This window comes from Antrostomus carolinensis, unplaced genomic scaffold, assembly GCF_000700745.2.
Source record: "Antrostomus carolinensis isolate BGI_N321 unplaced genomic scaffold, ASM70074v2 scaffold52676, whole genome shotgun sequence".
Classification (NCBI taxonomy): Eukaryota; Metazoa; Chordata; class Aves; order Caprimulgiformes; family Caprimulgidae; genus Antrostomus; species Antrostomus carolinensis.
The window spans coordinates 1-18,374 of NW_010323557.1; the positions used below are offsets into that span (position 1 = coordinate 1).

The 18,374-nt window shown below is 38.0% G+C and overlaps 1 protein-coding gene across 1 annotated transcript; it reads right to left on the reverse strand.

The window, feature by feature from the left end:
• Window positions 1-11,949: 11,949 nt before the first annotated feature.
• PRRG4 (proline rich and Gla domain 4) lies at window positions 11,950-17,793 on the reverse strand. The gene is made up of 5 exons (XM_010170598.2): window positions 17,688-17,793; window positions 14,514-14,677; window positions 13,191-13,239; window positions 12,384-12,519; window positions 11,950-12,178 (listed from the first exon to the last, which is right to left on the reverse strand). Exons 1-5 carry the CDS (start codon window positions 17,791-17,793, stop codon window positions 11,950-11,952), a joined length of 684 nt encoding a protein of 227 aa, XP_010168900.2.
• Window positions 17,794-18,374: the final 581 nt, after the last annotated feature.

Genomic DNA, 18,374 nt, shown 5'->3' on the forward strand with positions numbered 1-18,374 from the left:
TTAATTAATTAATTAATTGATTAAATATTGGTGATGGGTGCGGAGCTGGGGGGTCACCGGGAGAAGCTCGTCGCGGTGGTTCCCCTCAGGGCATCCCAAAGCCCTGTGCTTTCCCGCTTCAAGCTCCTGCTTGCCTCTGCTCAGCCGTTTCGGTTGGTCATCGCTCTGAAGATGCTTTAAAGAGGTTAAATAATATAAAAGCACAGCTGTTTAACTAATTGTTTTTCTTTTTATGGGCTAAAAAACCTCAGATATATATATAGATATACTTAGGGGTTTCTAAAAGACTTGGGCATTTCCCCTCAATAAGTCATTGCGGGCCTGGAGCCTTGAGGACTTGTCAGTGTTAATGGTTGGACTTGGTGATCTTAAAGATCTTTTTGAATCTAGGCAATTCTGTGAGTCTGAATAGTCTAAAAGGCAAAAAGCAAGAGGAACAGGCAGAAAGAATATTTAAGTATTTAAAGCAATTTAAGCCACCTGGTGCACAGACAATAAATTCCTATATCTTTGCTGCGTGCTTGTTAAAGCATATAGGAAATGGGCATCAGCTGCACAGAACAGGGTAATTGCAAAGGGGACATCTGTGTGGGGCAGGGGGATGTTGGGTGAACTGTGGTGTCTTGCTTTCCCTGCAGGTTAAGGTTACACGGGCTGAGAGGAGTAGGAGGAATGTGCCTGCGAGGTAAAGATGAGGAATATGCACTTGAAAAGAGGGCGACTGCACCTGAAGGCACTGCTCAAAGAGGAAGGTGTATGCTAATGAGTAAGTCAGTCTTTTGAAGATGCAGTTTGTAGTACTTCAGGCAATATCGAACCACAGAGTGAAATTAATTTTGTAGTGAAATGCAGAGTTTAGAAACTTAACTGCAGCCAATTGGATTAGATGCTGAAAAAACCAAACAACTCAACACTTGAATGAAAAGTGGAGTGGTCAATATTAAATGAGAAAGCAGGAAGGTAAGAGACTTCAGGAGGAAAAGCTGAAGTTCTGCTTTTCTCACGCCTAGTTTCAAGAAGCAACAAACTCAACTATGGGAAGAAATGCAGCCCTGGATCAGGAGGGAAAGGTAGGTGTGAAAGTCATCAGCACTGATGAGACTGAGCAAAGTCACCCAGAGGCCAGGGCAGAGGGAGGAGGGAAAAGAAGAAAAGAAGCAAACCTAAGCCAGAAACCAGCAGAGTGAGTTTTCCTTGTGTTTGCATAAGTTAGCACCTGTATTGCTTTGCAGCTGGAGGAGGCACGGATATGTGGCTGATGGGAGTCCTTCTTTCCCTGGGAAACACAAGGGTTACTGTTTTACATATGAAGGAGGCCTGATGACAGAAAATGACTCCAGTTTTATGCTAATAATGAAGCACTTACACTGCTGATACTGTTGAAAGTGGCATTTCCAGCAGGGAAGGACCTACAGTTTTTTATTTCCCTGTAGGATCTCTGCTAATCTCCGTTGTGATATTACACTTAGAGTGCATTGTTTCTGTTAAGAGCACCTGAGGGAAGTGTGATACATGAACCTAAGTGATATGAAGTGCCTTTTCCACCTCCATGTAGTGTTTGGATACCTAGAGTGAACGTGTTGGTATAGAGCTACCTGAAAAGTTTCTTGCCACATCTTGCCACAAATTTGGAATGACATTAATAAATTGTAAAACTTGCTAGAGTTTTGTTTGATTTTTCAAAAGTTTATGTCAACATGAACTTTAAAGACTACCATAATGTTGTGTATTTTCATTACATGATAGTTCTCTAAAAAGAAGGAGAGTACGTGTTAATACTGTTAGATATGTGGCTGTAAAATCATGTTATGTGGGAAATCACAAACAAGCATCAGTCCAAATATACAGGCAAGGAAACATGCAATTAGTTTAGACCACTAAATGAACTAGTTGTGAATATACCACACACGCAGTGTTCCCCTGAACATTGTGGTAGTAGATCCTTGTAATCAAATAGTGAAGCTGAGTGAAACAGAGGTTGTGACAGCTGTTGTTAAGCTGTATTTCTTTTACATGGTTTTAATAGAGGCGGAGTAGACTGAAAACTTCATTACTAGTGTCCATAACCAGATAAAGCAATTTTATCCAATAGTTTGCTTTTCCCGTGTATGAAATCTACTTGTCCTGAGAGCAACCAGCAAGACTTCCACAGTTTTCTCATTAAACGGATCCTTGTTACTTGTTGCCGTCCTCTGTCTAGGAAAGCTACCCTGAAGTTTGTGCATTTTGTCGTTTTGTAACCAAAAGATATTTTGTAACACTGTGCTCTGAGACGACAAAACAGGCTGTTTAGTAAGTGCTTTTACAGTATCCTGGTACCCATAATATTTATAAACAGCTTTTCTGAAAGATGTCAGTGATAGAAAAAATCCTTTGATAGATCCTGTTAATTACATACTGTTTTAATGTTGAGGTGTTTAATCTACAAATGTGTAGATTAAAGTGTACCTATTAAGATGTGTACATAGAAGTCATATTAGACATGTTCATGATTCTGAATATTGCAAATATTTTTATTCTCAGGTTAGTAAGGAAAGCTTTCATTTCAAATGCAGCAATTACTTGCTGTTTAGGAACTGTGCTTTGGTGAGCTTTAACACCTTCCAGACCGTAGTTCATAACTGAGTGCCTATAGCCAGTAATGATATTTTATGTGCTTATTTCTCAAGTCAATAATTTAATATTATACATATTTTTTGCTGAAACATAAGCTAATTTTTTTTTCACTCTATTTAAGAAGAAAATCTTAAATTACAGCACTGTAGTTCAATCTGTGCAGCACACCAGCCTGGGGCAGCACTGAATTTTTGTTGCTCACTTTTTTCCCCCTAAATGAACAGTCTCTGCTTGTGAAAAATAACATAAAAAATCCTTTACAGAGCAAAAAAATATCATGTGATGGTTAGGAGACAGATTTAAGTACTTAAGGTGATGCTTTAATGGGAATCATCTGCCTCAGGTCCAAGGAGCGATCAAAGCTGCAGCATGTCTGTGTGCTGCTGCCTGCAGGTGTGGCGTAGCAGCAGGGCTGGGCTGCCTCAGCTGCTTGGTGTCACCCAAAGGAGAAGGCCTCGCCCTTCCTTTCTCCTTCCCTGCTCCACCCTCCCGCTCCTAGTGATGTGCCATGGCCACAAGGTGAGCAGTAAATTAATTCCACTGGCAAAAGAACATCTGTTTTTTTTTTTTTCTGTAATTTTGCTGAGCTGAGCTTGCTTTGCATGAAATGAGCACTGGCTCAGGGCAAGCAGTGGTAGCTTGCAGCCAGAAGCAGCTGGGAAGAGAAGGAGATGACAGGAAAGAGCAGGGAACTTTTACTTTTGATGATGAGATGTTGACTTGGCTTATGGTATATGTGGTATAAAAATCTCTAGTCTAGAAGTGCTTGAGGATATACATCTGTGGACAGTAAGAGGCTTCTCTGCCCATATGCCAGCTCAGCCCGAATCAAGCCAGCTCTGTTGCAGAACTGTGTTAGCTAATATACACTGCCCCTTAGGGAAACTTTCCTATTTTCCTCTTTCTGCTTAAATAATTTAATGTTACACAATGCTTTATGGCAACATTGCTTTTTGAGGTCTAGTTTTATGTTTAAAGTGACCATATGCCAAATGACATGCAGGATCAAACTAACGGGTAACTGGCAATTTTCTGTGATTTGATTGTAATTAAAACCAATATATCAACCACAAATCCAGGGCCAGAATAATGCTTCAGTTCACACTTGGTGTTGATTTACTTATTTGTAACTGATTTATTTAGTAACTTTTTTTTGCTTAATGTGCTATCATTATTACCAGAAGTAGTGTGCTGCCAGCTTAGTGTGCTATTATTAACAGAAAAATGTCAGCCAGTGTTAGAGTGTGATTATTTTGTATGTTGTATGTGTACAAGACTGGCCAGGCAGAAGGCTACATGGTATGTTACAACTTTAACAGTACCACAGGTGTTAAATAGCAGGAGAGCACAAGTAAGGGTCCTTGTGCAGCTGCAGATGTTCCTGAATGGGCTGATTCTTCACAGCGCCAGCAGTTGATGCCTGTGCTTTTGGCATCCTTTGTACTGCAGGTACAACAAACCTGGTTCTGCAGGGCTTTTCCAATGTCTCTCTATCCCCATATGCCCTTTTCTTCCACAGAGGGCATTGCCCCTGTCCTTTGCATTTTCATAACACATGATGCCTGGTTTTGGTCTTGTCCTGGCTCTTCTCTCATATTTAAGTGCCAAATTTTTATTTTTCTTGCATTAAGAGGCTTTCATCTAAATCTATAAACTGATGGTTTTGAAGCAAAATTCTTGATATGCTTCATGGCAATTTTTGAGGGGCTGAAAAGAATAATGGAAAAATAGTCAGATGCACATGATGGATCAGCAGCTTCAGCTGTTGTTGATCGAAGAAAGTAGTTAAAGGCGCAGCGTGCGGTTAACGCTGCAAGTCTGAGATTACGCCTTGGTTGTTGAAAGTGGACAAAAAGGATTGTATTTCAGTTCATAATAGTACTTGATTTTGGAACTGTCACAATATCATAAATAGTTTGTTAACATACACAAACATCTTGGTGGTTAGCTTTCAGTGGCTAAGCATTTGTCAACAAAAGCTCTTAACAGTTAGCCTTGTGCTGAGGGAATGACTCTACCCAGTATTTTGAGAATAGTGTTTCGGAGACTTGAGGACATCCTTCTTTGAAAACTAGTGTTTCAGAGATAAAACATTCAAATAATTTGAACTTGTCTGATCAGATGAAGTTAGGGGAAGTTCAAGCCAAAGCTGAGCTGGGTCTGATTTACTAACAAATTCTAGAAAGTGCAAAATAAAATTGGTGCAGTGTCTTTCTCTGTTGAACACTGATGGACAGTAGGCATCCACTTATGGATCGTGGATGCAGCACCTTTGTGTGGGGTTTGCACGTGTGGTGCCAGGCTGTGGTATCTTCCATGAGCAGCAATGGGTAAGTAGATCAGATATTACACAGCAATAGCATGAGTCTTGGTTAGGCCTATTATTAATCACTGACTGGTTGTTTTTCTTGTGGCAATTGTGATTCTAACCAAAGCAGAAAATTGCAGTTGCTTAACAGATTGGATTTTGCATTTAATTTGGCACATGGCCTCTTTAAACATAAAGCTAGACATTAAGAAATGCGTAAATAGGGAAGAAAGTGCTGCCTTTCAAATAACACGCTTGATCTTGGAGCCTCAGCACAAAACTCTGTCTTTCTTGGCATTTTCTTACATATACTATCCTCTGCATTTATTTAATAAAAAGCTTAATCATATGTACAAACAAATGAAGCAAAATCTTCAGAATTCATTCTATTAAACTAAGGCTTATCTACTAAACCATGGTACTTCTGACATGACAAAAGGTGACTGAGCTGGTAGAAAGCTCACTGCAGCAATGAGATGGAAGGCCTTGTTTCCTTCACTTTCCCAATCATCGTCCTGGTCATGTGGTCCCAGACCCTCCAAGGTGCCACCACCGACACTTGTGTTGATTCAACTCACTCGCGAGGAAGTTGTCTGTGTTTTTGCTGGGTAATTGATGAAGGGTTCCAGTAAGGGCTGGAACCGGTGTAAGGTAAGTGGGAGAAATGTCCAATGACATGTAGGAAAAAGAAAACTTAAATAAAACCTTTGCTTTTGAACAAACTCAGTTTTAACAGGGAGTACTTTATTTTAACTCTTATCCTTTGTATTGCATCCATGCTGGGTATTTAAATACTGGATATTTACATATTCAATACTTAGTAGTTGCTGATCTTTTGAGAAATTAAACTGAAGCTGCTTGAACAACTTGAGCAATCCCAGGTGTTTCTTATTTTCTAAATGCAGTAAGCACTGCATCAGAAACTTGAAACCTGTTATAAGGTCTTTTCAAAATGTGTGTTTAAGTGTACCAGATTCTACACTGAAATATTTTTCCTTATCCTTTGAAGTCTGGCTGTGGCCTTTAAAGTGTGGGCTTCTAGAGGCTCCCAGAATGTAGGCAGCAAGATGCCTGCATCTGATGGCCCCTTTTGTTTCAGTGCTTCTGTTGTCTAGGTGCTATGCAAAGAGCCCTGAGGACTCTGAAAGGAGGAGCTAAACGTCTTGCTATAACTATGAAGAGACTAGGGAAGCTATGCAAGGAGAGTGGGAGGGGACCAAATGCAAAACCAAAAACCAGAAGGAAATGAAAAGTTAAATGTAAAGTGAAAGTTGTTGATGTAGTTATATATATTTTCAACATTGGCAAAACTTACTCCATCAGAAATGCAAATACGTTTGTATTTGCCAAAGCCAAATATTTGTAAAAGCCAAAATACATTTGATACTGTTCTGTTATTTTTCCAGGTAGTTGCAATTGTGATGTTATGTAAAAGATAATGTATTTTATGGTAAAATAGAGGAATGGTGTTCACCTGGTGAAAATCTGAGGAGGTTGCTGCCACAGGGGTCAACAGCAAACTAAATTGTAGTTTAAACCCTACTGGAATTACTATTGCTTCTCTTGTTGGTACATTGTAGGACCTGCTGTTCCCAGCTGGAGCTAGTCTTTTGCTGACATTTCAGTGTTTTGCCAAATTAGTCAGGGCAGTTTTGCAGTAATTGTTTTTGACATTTCAAAGTGAATGGGTTGGCTTTCTATTAAATGGACACAGAGATTAAAAGTTAGATGGGAAATTTTATTAATCTGAGTTTTGGCTAGCTTTTTTTTTAATTAAAAAAAGTATTGTCAGAATGCTGTAAATTTGTTCAACTTCCACATAAGTTTCAGAATTGTTGAAATCCAGTAGATATAAACTTTTTTTTTTGTAGCTAGGAACTGTATAGCTAAAGTCATATTATAGTAAACACATTACATAAAAGGTATTTTCCAAAGAACTGGGATCATATTTTCCCAAGACTTAATGAGAATGAAGCATCTATACCCCACCAGCTGTATTCCAAGTCTCAGTTCAGTTGACTGATGAAAAAGCTTCATTGGATATTCAAGTATAGCAGATTCTGGTATTTTTTGGATACTTTTAAGTAGCTAGCTCAGCTCATCTTGTGTGGTTGGGAGAAAAGGCACAAATCTGACTATTGTCTTCCAGTGGGCAGAACAAGAGTGGCTTCATTTAGTGTAATTCGCTGTGCTACGTATTTGCTCTATCTAGCTGCCCTCATCTATCCCTTCTGCCTCTCTGCCAAAGTTTATTCTCATTGCACAATGTGTACTGTACCTTCACTTCAGATTGAAATCACCATTGCCATGAGGAAGTTGTGCTTCCCATGTTGCTTTTGCATGCCTGTTCTGGTCCTCAGTGGAGTGATCTTGCGTACTTCACTAACCCTAAGAAAGTGGATATTTTTCGGCCACAGTACTGTGTTAAATCTTCTCACCAAAGTCAGGGAAGATGGAAGGGTACAACACCTGGTTCAGTTGGCTTGTTTGTCATGAAGACTCAACCTTCAGTGACTGCAGTTCATGGTTCAGAACCTTAGATGCTTAAGTGAAGTGGAGCAGTGAAGTAGGAAGCTTCTGTCCAGAGTAGAAATTGCCAATGTTAAAAGAAGACAAACCATGACCCCTTTTCCCTGTCGATAGGTGCTATATGGCATGAAGAAGAGCGCAGGCTCTTCTGAAGTCACCAACTTGATTTAAAAATAAATAAAAATCAAAAGAGTTGTTAGAGGTTTTTTAACTTTTATCATAAGCTATATGAGCATTTTCTTTTTTACTATGATTAACCTCCGTAAATGTTTATTTGGAAGTAGTTTTACAAAACAATACAGAGACTAGCAGAGTTTAAAATATTACTACCCCTTCCCCAACAAAATGACAGCACTTAACATCAAAGTCAAAATTAAAATATAACCACTGACAAGTGCATTCAGAAGGCTTTGTCAGATGAGTAGAAGGAAATATGTTCATAAGATCAAGTAACAAGAACTGTTTGCAGAGTTCAGAAATGGCTGGAAATGGTCAAAAGTTACCACCTGAATGAAGAGCAGGGTATTCGGGAAGATGTGCTTAATATTTTTGAGAGGAAAATACATGCAGGTTCTTGATTGTGAAAAACTATAATGGTGATAAATTTGCATATGCTAGGAATTAGTTGAAAAACATTTACAGTGTAGAAAGAGCAAACTTGGAAGTGTTTGAAAGATGCTTTTAAACCTGGGGTTTCCTTCCTGTTCTCTACACGACATGGAACAAGTGAGGTGTGATAGCAGCTATAAAACTTTTCTTGGCAGATGAGACTGTGGATAGAAAGGTGGTTGTTCTGGTGGTGGTAGGTTGTTTTGTTTTGTTTTTAAATAAATGTGTACTGTTGATCAAAGTAATCAAACGGTGTTGCTAATACCCTACAGGTAATTAATGCAGTTTATTCACAGGTGGTAATTTGAGGAAAGACTAGGAATTTTCCTATGCTTTACAAATTTCAAATATACTTTCTGAGGCCAGATCAGCCTCAAATATTCTAGTTAATATAAGTAGGCATCGTTAAAACAATAGAATACTCTAAATCAGGTTTGGCAACAGCATTGTGGTAACTAATCTGGCAGAGCATTAAACTTTTTATTATCTAATGTGATCAGTTACTTCTTTTTTGGCTCCAATCCCAGTTCAGCTGAAGCCAATAAAAAGCTTGTCATAGACTTTGATAGGACCAGAATCAAATGCTTTGTGTCTCATATTTTCATGAACTGTGGTGAGGAAGTGCACTTCCTTGTAGCACTTTGGTTTTGCTTTTCTAATGAATTCACAAAAAAACCACCAAGAAAAAACCCTCAAAAAATTAGAAATACATAATGCTTATAATACTATTCGTACTTTCTTGTATCACTGAAGCAAAAAACAGATGATGTTAGTTATTTTTCAGTTGACAGAGCCAGAGACCACTTTTCTGATCTTCAGTTATTTGCTCTAACTAATAATCTGTCCTGATTTATAAAAAGTTGCATGCTATAATCTCGTATGATGCTGAAAGGGCTATATTTTGTAAAACTCTTCAAGGCAACGGCCTACAGCATGTAGTGAGACATGTACAAACCTGTTCTGAGAGAAACAGAAGTATTACATAATTTTTCCCAATGTTTGGTTTAGACATTTCTGTTTTCAACTGTCATAGTAGATCTCTAATTCACTTAAAATCTACTGCCTTTCCTACTGGTCCTTGAAAGGAAGTCCAGAAGTCAAAACACTGATGTTTTACATCTGTACACAGATTAGATTAAACTTGCTACTGCTTTGCTCTTCAAAAACTACATTCTCCTCCTTCTCTATTTGCTGTTTTCTATATTCTAATAGCAAATGCATTTTCAAAGGAAACTGCATATAAAATTTGGAAATCTGGCAACATGTCTGAATTCACAAGTCACCATAGTTGACCTCTTTTTGATTTTTTTTTTTTTTAATTTGGCTAACCCTGGTGAATTAATTCTAAAAAGAGACAAGATACAAGGTAAGAAAGCGTGTCTTGGGCCAGGAGTCAATGTATGAAAGAAATAAACCAAACTCAACCCAACCAACTGCCATTCAAGGGAATTTTCTCCCTTTATAAGGAGAGGTAAGTTTACGTTATGTTCAACTACATTTTATACTTTGCTCCATATTTATAATGAGCAGAATGTGTCTTGCAAATTGCCATGGTACATGCAACCAGTATTTGAATGTCAGTCACTGCATAGCTTGAGTATCTTCAGGGTCTAAAATGCAGATTCTTTGAATAAATTTGAAGTCTTTTACCCTATAGAAGGTGCAGTTTACTGCTCAAAGATCTACAGCATTGGTGCTTAACATCTTAAGGTTTTTTATTAATTCTGAAGGTCAGGATTTCTGCTTGCATTGCATAAAATCATTTGCAAATGATTTGTAGGAACAGCAGAAGAAACAAATTTCTATAGGTTTCTGTACAATTTCTGTAGTTTATTTAAAACGTGACTTTGCCAGAAGCATACATCACTAGTAATATGGAAGAATCTCTGAACTCTCACAAGCACTATGAAATCCTTCTCCTTGAACGTGCTCCTGTCAGTGCCATTAAATTAGTAAATGCTTAGTCCCAGGAAAAATCTAGAGAAAAGTGTGCTCTATAGCTCAAGATGCACATTAACAAATTTAAAAGTTGTTAGCTAAATGAAAAGGGAATATGGGAGAAATGTTTTTGCAAGCTTCTAATTCCATGCCTTCATCATAACTCTGTATTTTGGTTATCACCGGTGATATCGCACTATTTATTTATTTCAGTTTTAGAGAATAATAACTTCCAAGAACTTCAAAATGCTTTTCAAGTAGGGCAAAAGTGAATTGAAGCTATCCCAACAAGGGGATTTTCTCATCCCTCAACAAGAAAGAAGCTGCAAAGAGGTTTGTGACTTGTCAGAAGCTGAATCGGATACTGAAGCTTTAGGAATAAGAACACAGCTCTATGTCTGCTGATACCAGCTGGGTTGTATGTATTTCTCAAAGGGCAAGACCTCCTTGTGTAGCATTCTCAATGTACCCTCTTCATAGTCTAAGATTTGGAGCCTTTTCTCTTTTACAGAAGCATTTGCAGACTAAAAATCTCATACCAAGCCTCTCCATCTCATTCAATAGCACTGTAGATTCTAGCATGTTAAAAACCATAAAATTCAGTGAAATGTTATGTATAAATATTCAACCTTTATAATATAAAGTGCATTCTAGGCACTAAATTAAAATACCATTTGCTGCTGTCAGTGTTGGTCAAATGCGGGGGGGGGAAATGATGGATGACTTTGCTTCTTAAAAACCTTCATTGCGTATGTTGAACTATATAGCTACCATAATGCAGGAAAACACTATTTGGACATGTGGCCTGTGAGACCCCTTAATATATCTTCCTGTAGCTCTGGGAAGCCTTTTCCACTATGATGCCATTTGACTGGGAGATACAGGGACAGCAATGTTGGTCTGTGACTTGCTCTGCAAGATCTATAGGCAATGCAAAGGCTGGGGGTTGATATTTTAATAATACAACTGGAGAGACAGAAATTGTGTTCATAGAGTTAAGCACTAAAACCCTGAAATTCTTGACTATTGCTCTGTGGATACTGGCTATTTATCCAGTATGTTGTTTCATTCTACTTAAAGGTATCATTTTCTCATCCCAATAGGGCAATACATACTTAGGCAAAGTACTTCTGTGGGTAGTTTGGCCCTTGATTCCACAAGCTAAGTGTCTTTTTCTAAATCTAAATTTTTAAACTGCAAGGGAAACATCTGTGAAATCTGGGTACTTTTTAAGCTATTTGCTTAACATCCCTCGACCTATACTACTGTACTTGTTCAGCACTAAATACCAGGTCGAAGTGAATATCAGAACCATTTGATAAAAGTATGCTTTGTCTGAATGGGTAATGTGCCATGCAATTAATGGTTCCTTTTAATCCCAAATTATAATCACAAAAGTACAACAAATTGATTAGTGTGTTAACCAGCAATGTATAAAACAAACCAGTGTAATCCAGAAGTAGTAATATACATACATTTGAAACAGCAAATCATGAAATTTCATGATTTCTCATACTCAAATCTATTATTGGAATGAATAGAAAATTCACACAGCAATGAAGTGAATACATCAAACAACAAAGCAGACTTATGGTGGTTTAAAAAAAGTTTAAAATGGTTAATGTCAATAAAACCAATTGAAATACTGTTCCTTCTGAAGAAAAAAAAAAAATAAACTATTAATGAAACATCAATAGTATGATGGGATGGCTCAAAGTGCATATGGAAGAGGGCGACAGTAGAAGATGTACTCTTGTGCAAAGAGTAGTCCTGCAGCCTTTGCAACTGCTCACCTCTTTTCCCAAATGGGATTTTCACTTGTTCCTAGTTGTGCTAAAGATCTTTGACATTTTTGTAAACTGTCTTGCAATATGCAAGGTAGCACACACTTTTCAAAAAAGTATGTTATGTTTTAGTAATCCTCCCCCCATACTCCAGAAGGTTTGTGACTAAGGGGCAGGAAGTGACATAGACTTTTTAAACAGCCGTGCCCCTTGTGGGGGCCCTGGATACGGGGGTGGTGGCACATCATGTTGTCCATCTGAACTAACTGCTTGTTCGTAAGTTGGTAGTCCTGAATCATCAGTTCTGAGAGGAAGTGGGTTTAAGGAAAATTCTTCATGCCTTCTGAAGATGCTAGATGAATTACGTCTTCTACTTCTTACATAATCCAAGTACCTAAAGAAAGTTAACAGATTGTGTTATTAATTAACTTCAGCGTAACTACTGCTACTGCTCACCTAACTTTGCTTACAGGAAAGGAAGAAATAGAACTCCTATTTGCATTCTCTAAGAATACAGTTAGACCAGCCCACAGTGATCTTTAAATGTCACTCTTAAGCAAGAGTGTGTTTGGTTTTTTTTAAGCAATGAAATTCCTTACCCTGGTGGTTGCCTTGATTTGCATCTATTTCTGCAGCAGTAGAAGATGAGTAGTACAATTATAACTAACAGTACTCCAGCAGCAACTAGACTGATGAGAAGTCCTGTTACATTAATCTTTTGTAGAGTCTCATCACCTGAAGATAAAACATCAGTTATTTTCATTGTGTTCTTTCCATCCACGTAGTGTACAGTATATACTGTGAAATACTAATTCTGCTGTGCTATAAGGCTTTTCCTTTCCACAAATGTCTGGCTTGTGGTGAGAAGCCATATCTATGAAACACAACCCAAGAGCAAAAGTGAGCAGTGTTCCCTTTTCTGTACATAAAACTGTTGAGATGTCTGTCTTCTAATGCCTTTTAAATAGTATTTAATGTACTTGTGACCTTCATCAGGCTGTAGGTCTTTCGTCAAGTCATACTTACTATTTTTTGATAAAACATGTGGCATAAGACTGTTATGAGTGTTATATTGCTATTAAAGAAATGGGGAGGGGGGGGAGGGTGGCAACAAAACCACAGAAAGCAGCCACAGCATTACAAGTTTACCAACTGTGATAAAACAAAGAAACAGACAACAAAATTCATACTGTTTTTACTGACAGACTTATAATGGATCCCACTGTAAGACAGTTTAGTATGTTTTATTGTATAAGATAATGCAATATACTTGCATGCTTCACAGTGAATTTCAGTAAAAAGATCAAGTCTGATTTTGCTAACTGAATGCATGGTGTATCTTTAAGAATGTACTATTATAATAAACAAAATACTGAAATATAAGAAAAGATAAAAAGATTACTTACCTACTTTTATTTTAGGGCCTTTAGTTGAATAGTCTTTCCAAAAATCCATCTATAAAAACACAAGGGATAGATGTATGTGAGCTACATAATTGGCAGGCTTATTAACAATTTTTTAAAATATTGTACTGTGGGCAGAATTTAACAATGGCATAAACGGAAGCAGCTCCCGCTGGAGGATTTGTACTCGCTTATCCTACTGTATTTTTCTCATACATTCCAGTTTGCATAAAAATTACAATTTCACAAAGAAGAAAATGCCAGCTGGTGAAAGAGAAAAGTACATTTAACTATCCAATGTTACCTCATAGTTCTGCCTGATTACAGAATAATTTAGCATATATTCTGATACTAAAAATACTGCTTACAATTAGTCTTTGTAAATCACTACAGAAGAGTACTAATGAGGCAAAGACAGGTTCTTAAGAATCAGACATTTGCATGAACAGTATTTGAATTCCTATCAGCTAGGAAAAATAATGGGATTAATTTAAGAGAAAAACTTATGTTGTGTGACTGTTATGCTTTAAGTGTGTTTAGCTGCAATTTCCACTTTTGCTACCCAGCAAAAGACTCCCATCAAGATTCTGATTTAACACTTTCACCTTTTTCTTAGGAAAAAGCTAGCAATGTCAAACTGACATTTCCACCTTCAGAACAGGAGTGTATTCCTTGCTTGTTCTGCAAGTTAGTGCAGAGCACACCTAGAATCACAAAGAGATTCTTGCTGCATGCAGCAAGTCGTCTCCAAACAATAATCACATTCCATTATTGGGCTGAAAGTTTTCTTACATATTTTTCTCTTTCTTTATACCAGGTTTCTTCCAAGCTGTTTATATAGGTAGCAATTTAGAATGTAATGCTATAGCATTAATACACAGCAGCAGCTGAACTGCAGATTTGCTTCCTTATCCTGTCTTCTAAAATGCCTCTTTAGCATGACACAAGGCCACGGTCAGCCAATTAATACATAGAGCATGTGGAACACTTTCAAATTGGATGCTGAGAAGTTACTAAAAAAAAAAAAAAAAAAAAGAGATCCTGAACACACATACAGGTATATCCACAAGCAGTACTTCTGAAGACTCATTTATACTTGTTTGCAGAATGGGAGCCCTTATCTAAAGTCTTTAAGACAATAGTGCATATTGATCTGTATTAACTGTGTATCTAGACTTAATAACCCCATTAACTGAGGCCTCTGCTTTTACAATAAAATAAACAGTCATTTTAAGTGCTGTTTTCAAAAGGGCTACACTATTTAGATACAGTAATGACTTAGTCAATAACCTCCTTCAGGATATTAAATTGAGTTTGAACAGCTACCGTTTTATCAGGGTCTTCAAATACTTCTCTTGCTTCTTCATAATTGCACAGCTCTTCAAAGCATTCTCTTTCCAGGTTATCTGCGGTGAATGCTTCAAAATCAAATCTGTTATTCAGAAGATGGCGTCCCATGAATAAATTGGCCTCCTTTTCTGATGTGAACACTAATTTAAAAAAATGAAGTTGATTTAAAACAAGTTAGGAAAGCTAAACTTGGTATTTTTAAAGAATGGTTAATATCCTACAGGAGCGCATTGAGACCACTTCTTCCCCTAGTATCTCTCAACTACGTACAGGAAAGAAACATCAACTTCTCCTAAAATGTCATCTTTGCTGCTAACTTTTCTAACCATGCAATATAAAATAGATGTATTTTCCTCTCCCATAAAGCATTTCAGCTATTCCTTATACTGGCCAAGAGGATTTGATTCTCATGACAGCTGTTCTAGTTTCAGTGTTACCCCTTCTGGGATGTGGGCATCTGTTTTTTACTGGAGCTCTTAAGGACAAAGTAATAGTCACATAAAGCAGAAATTCAGTCAGATCCAAACCCAGCAAGACATGGACCTACTGGAGGAAGGAGGTGAGGTGGGGGGGGAAGAAGGGGGGAAAAAAAAAAATCTCTTCCTTCTAACAAATCCTCAATATACATTTAGCAATATTCAGGTACCTGTGAGTTCAACATTTTCTTCACGGAATTTGGATTTTAAATCACTGCAGTAGAGTCCTATTCATTTTACATTTGTTCTCTTCTCACAATCGTGGCAGCAAGCTCTATGTAAAGGTTTGCATATTGCCAAGTTTATTTGTTTTGAATTAGTCCATGATAGGAGTTTACTGACAACAGGCACTTCTGAAGACATTTAATTATTTTCTTTTTTTGTGCTCATTGCAGGCTCCATGAGGCCTCATGCAGTAAGTTGTGAGGTGAGATTCCAGAAGAGTTAGAAGGCTTTGGAATACAGGAATGCATTTTCTCACCAGGCATTTTCCATAGTCAAGTTTTAGCCTGCTCTTGCTACAGCTTCTTTAAAATAAAAAAATCTTTGTATGACAGAACTAGTTTTCTGGCTTTGTTTCCAGTGAAAGCCTAATCTGTACTCCCAAGAAATTCAGACTATTTGGTTAAGCAAAATGACTAGAGGATTATTTTTGCAAATGTAATGCAGAAACAGCATTATTACATATGAAGCCAGACGGCTAAAAAAAGGAGATGAGATTCAGAATAACGTTTTTCACCTACAAATTAATTCTGTGTTCTTATTAGCTTGTTTGGCTGGATTATCACATCATTCAGGAATTCTTACTCTTATAGTTACTGTTAGATCTTGCAATAGTATTCTCAAAATGGCTTGCTCTCTGGAAACTGCAGAGTAACTTGCACATTGGTTATGTCTTTAATATTACAGTATATTGAAAGAATATTGTCATATATATTTATATAATTTAAATGATATTATAGTATGTATTGAAGGAGCCACATGTGCACATACATTTGTATAGGAAGGGAAATCTGTTATGCTAAAGTAGCAGGAAAATCTAAGCTTAATATTTATGCTATATCTAAGAGTAACCAGAGAGAAGGACTTCATCTGAAAAAAACACAAACCCACAAGTGGAAAGGGAAAAGAATTACACAGAAAAAAATACTACAAGTATCTTGGTTCAGTGGAAATGGTGAGAATAACATCAATCTTCTGAAACAGAGATCCTAAGTTTTGCTCAGTACTGTTTCATTCCTTACTATGCAAGTAGTAGTCACTATACTTCTGAATTAACTTAGATAACTGATGCATTTTAATTAACGTGGAATGCATAGACAAGCTGCCTGGAGCCCTAATTCCCAGTGATACATGCTCCTTTTCTCTTTCAAAGAGTCTTCATCCATCTATCTGTGCTTTTTTCACTTTGTAGGACATAGTCAAAATGCACTTATCTCCACCTCAGAATTACCTACAACCTGTTGATTAAGACAGTATTTGGAGAATGAAACATGGATTTTAATTCTCCCCTATATGTGAGGGAACTCAATGCAGTCCTGCAGTCCTTGGGCTACAGTTCAACAAAACGGTAAATCCAGTTTTAGGATGCCTAGCATTTAATTAAAAATGCATCCATGCAACATGCTGAATAAAGCAACTCTGCTGGTTAAAGATGTTCAGAAAATGCTGGAGGGGTAACTTCTCCATGCAGGTACCCCATATTCTTGGCAACCGTTCTGCTTACTGAATTGTGGGATAAAGAGTTGGGCCTCTGTCTTTCCAACTCAGTCTTTAAAGGAGGAGTGATCTGGGCCTGTTGTCAGGAGAGGGTTCAATACCCTGAACTCACAGGAGGGAGCCTGGCAGCCTGATGTTTTATGCCCCAGAGCAATATGGATTTTAATGAATAACCTGTCTCAAGTATTTTTCAACTAGCCATGTTTCCTGCTCAACATACTGCCTGAAGCAGCCTCCTGCTCAATGTGATGACTTTTAAAAGTCTGTCTTAAGGTTTCAATCTCCTTATCCACTGAGAGGACTGGACAGCTAAGTTACAAATTCCTTTTTGAAGCCCTGATGCTTAAATGTTAAGTATCACATGGCTTAGCATCATACTGCTTGAGTCCCTTTGGGGAACTTCATTTGTTTTTACCTCAATTCCTTTCCACTTCCCTCCCTCCAAAGCAAAGAACTGCAATAGCAGCACTATGTTTATCTTTCAAGGTGGCATAAAGGAATCTGGTATTGAGGAAAAATATCAGTCTTGAAAAGCAAGTAAATAAACCCTTTCAAATACAAAGCAATTTTAGATACACAAATAAAACTGTGATGTGCTCAAATAGTACCAAAGCAGTACTGTGTTAGTATAGATTTCAAACTTTCGGAATTTTGATTCTGGTTATTTCAATTACAATAATCCTAGAGACCTAGAGAAAGCTCAGTTGTCCCAATCTACGCTTACTGGATCTGATAAATACTTAATATTGACACTCAAGTCAATTATCAATCATTTCAGCAAAAGATATTCAAATATTCTAAAATTAAGCATAAAACAACTTATTTTTTTTTAATTAAGTAAAAAACCCCAACAAACAACAACAAAACTAGATCTACATACATAAAAGGATTTCTCAGCTGAAGGAAAGTTAGATACAGCTTTGGAAACCAAAAAATCATGTTAAAAGTAAGTTACCATCTTTCCATTCAAGTGGCTCCAAGTTATTTAATCTCCCTGTGCAGTGAGGAAACGCAAACGTCATCCCATGGAGTTGACACAGCAGTACCAAAAACGCAAACATGGTTGATTATCTGTCAGACAGAAACTAACGTGAGTTAAACAAAAAAAATGACAACGCAATCATCTCAAGTGTCAGTGATGAACCGTGAATTAATCCTACAAATGAAGCAATCTAACGCAAGCACCTACATGCCGTTGAGGCTAATGGATCCCTAGAAGAAAGACACCGATCCAAACTGGTCCTGCGTGTCTCTCATGAAGTTTTTGTTGCATAACATCCGCACATGTCACCGCGGCCGCTGTCGCCAGGGCCAGGCCAGACCTTCTGCTCAGCCCTCCCCGGGAAGCGGCTGAGCAGAGCAGCAGCCCTGGCAGCGGGCGAGTTAGCGGGGAAAGCCCACAGCCCAGGTGCTGCAGGTGCACCCCGACCTTTCCGAGCGCTGCCGTTTCCCTGCCAGAGCGGCTACGGCAGCTTGTAAACGTTCCCCGATGTCAAGAGACGCACAGAAACCATTTTGTCAGGAGAAAGACGCTGCCAACCTTCCTCCACCGAACCCGAGCTCCCACCTGGGGTGGCTGTCGAACGTAAGAACGATGTAAGACCCGATTTTTTCCGAGAGGCACCCAAAACACAGGAAAACA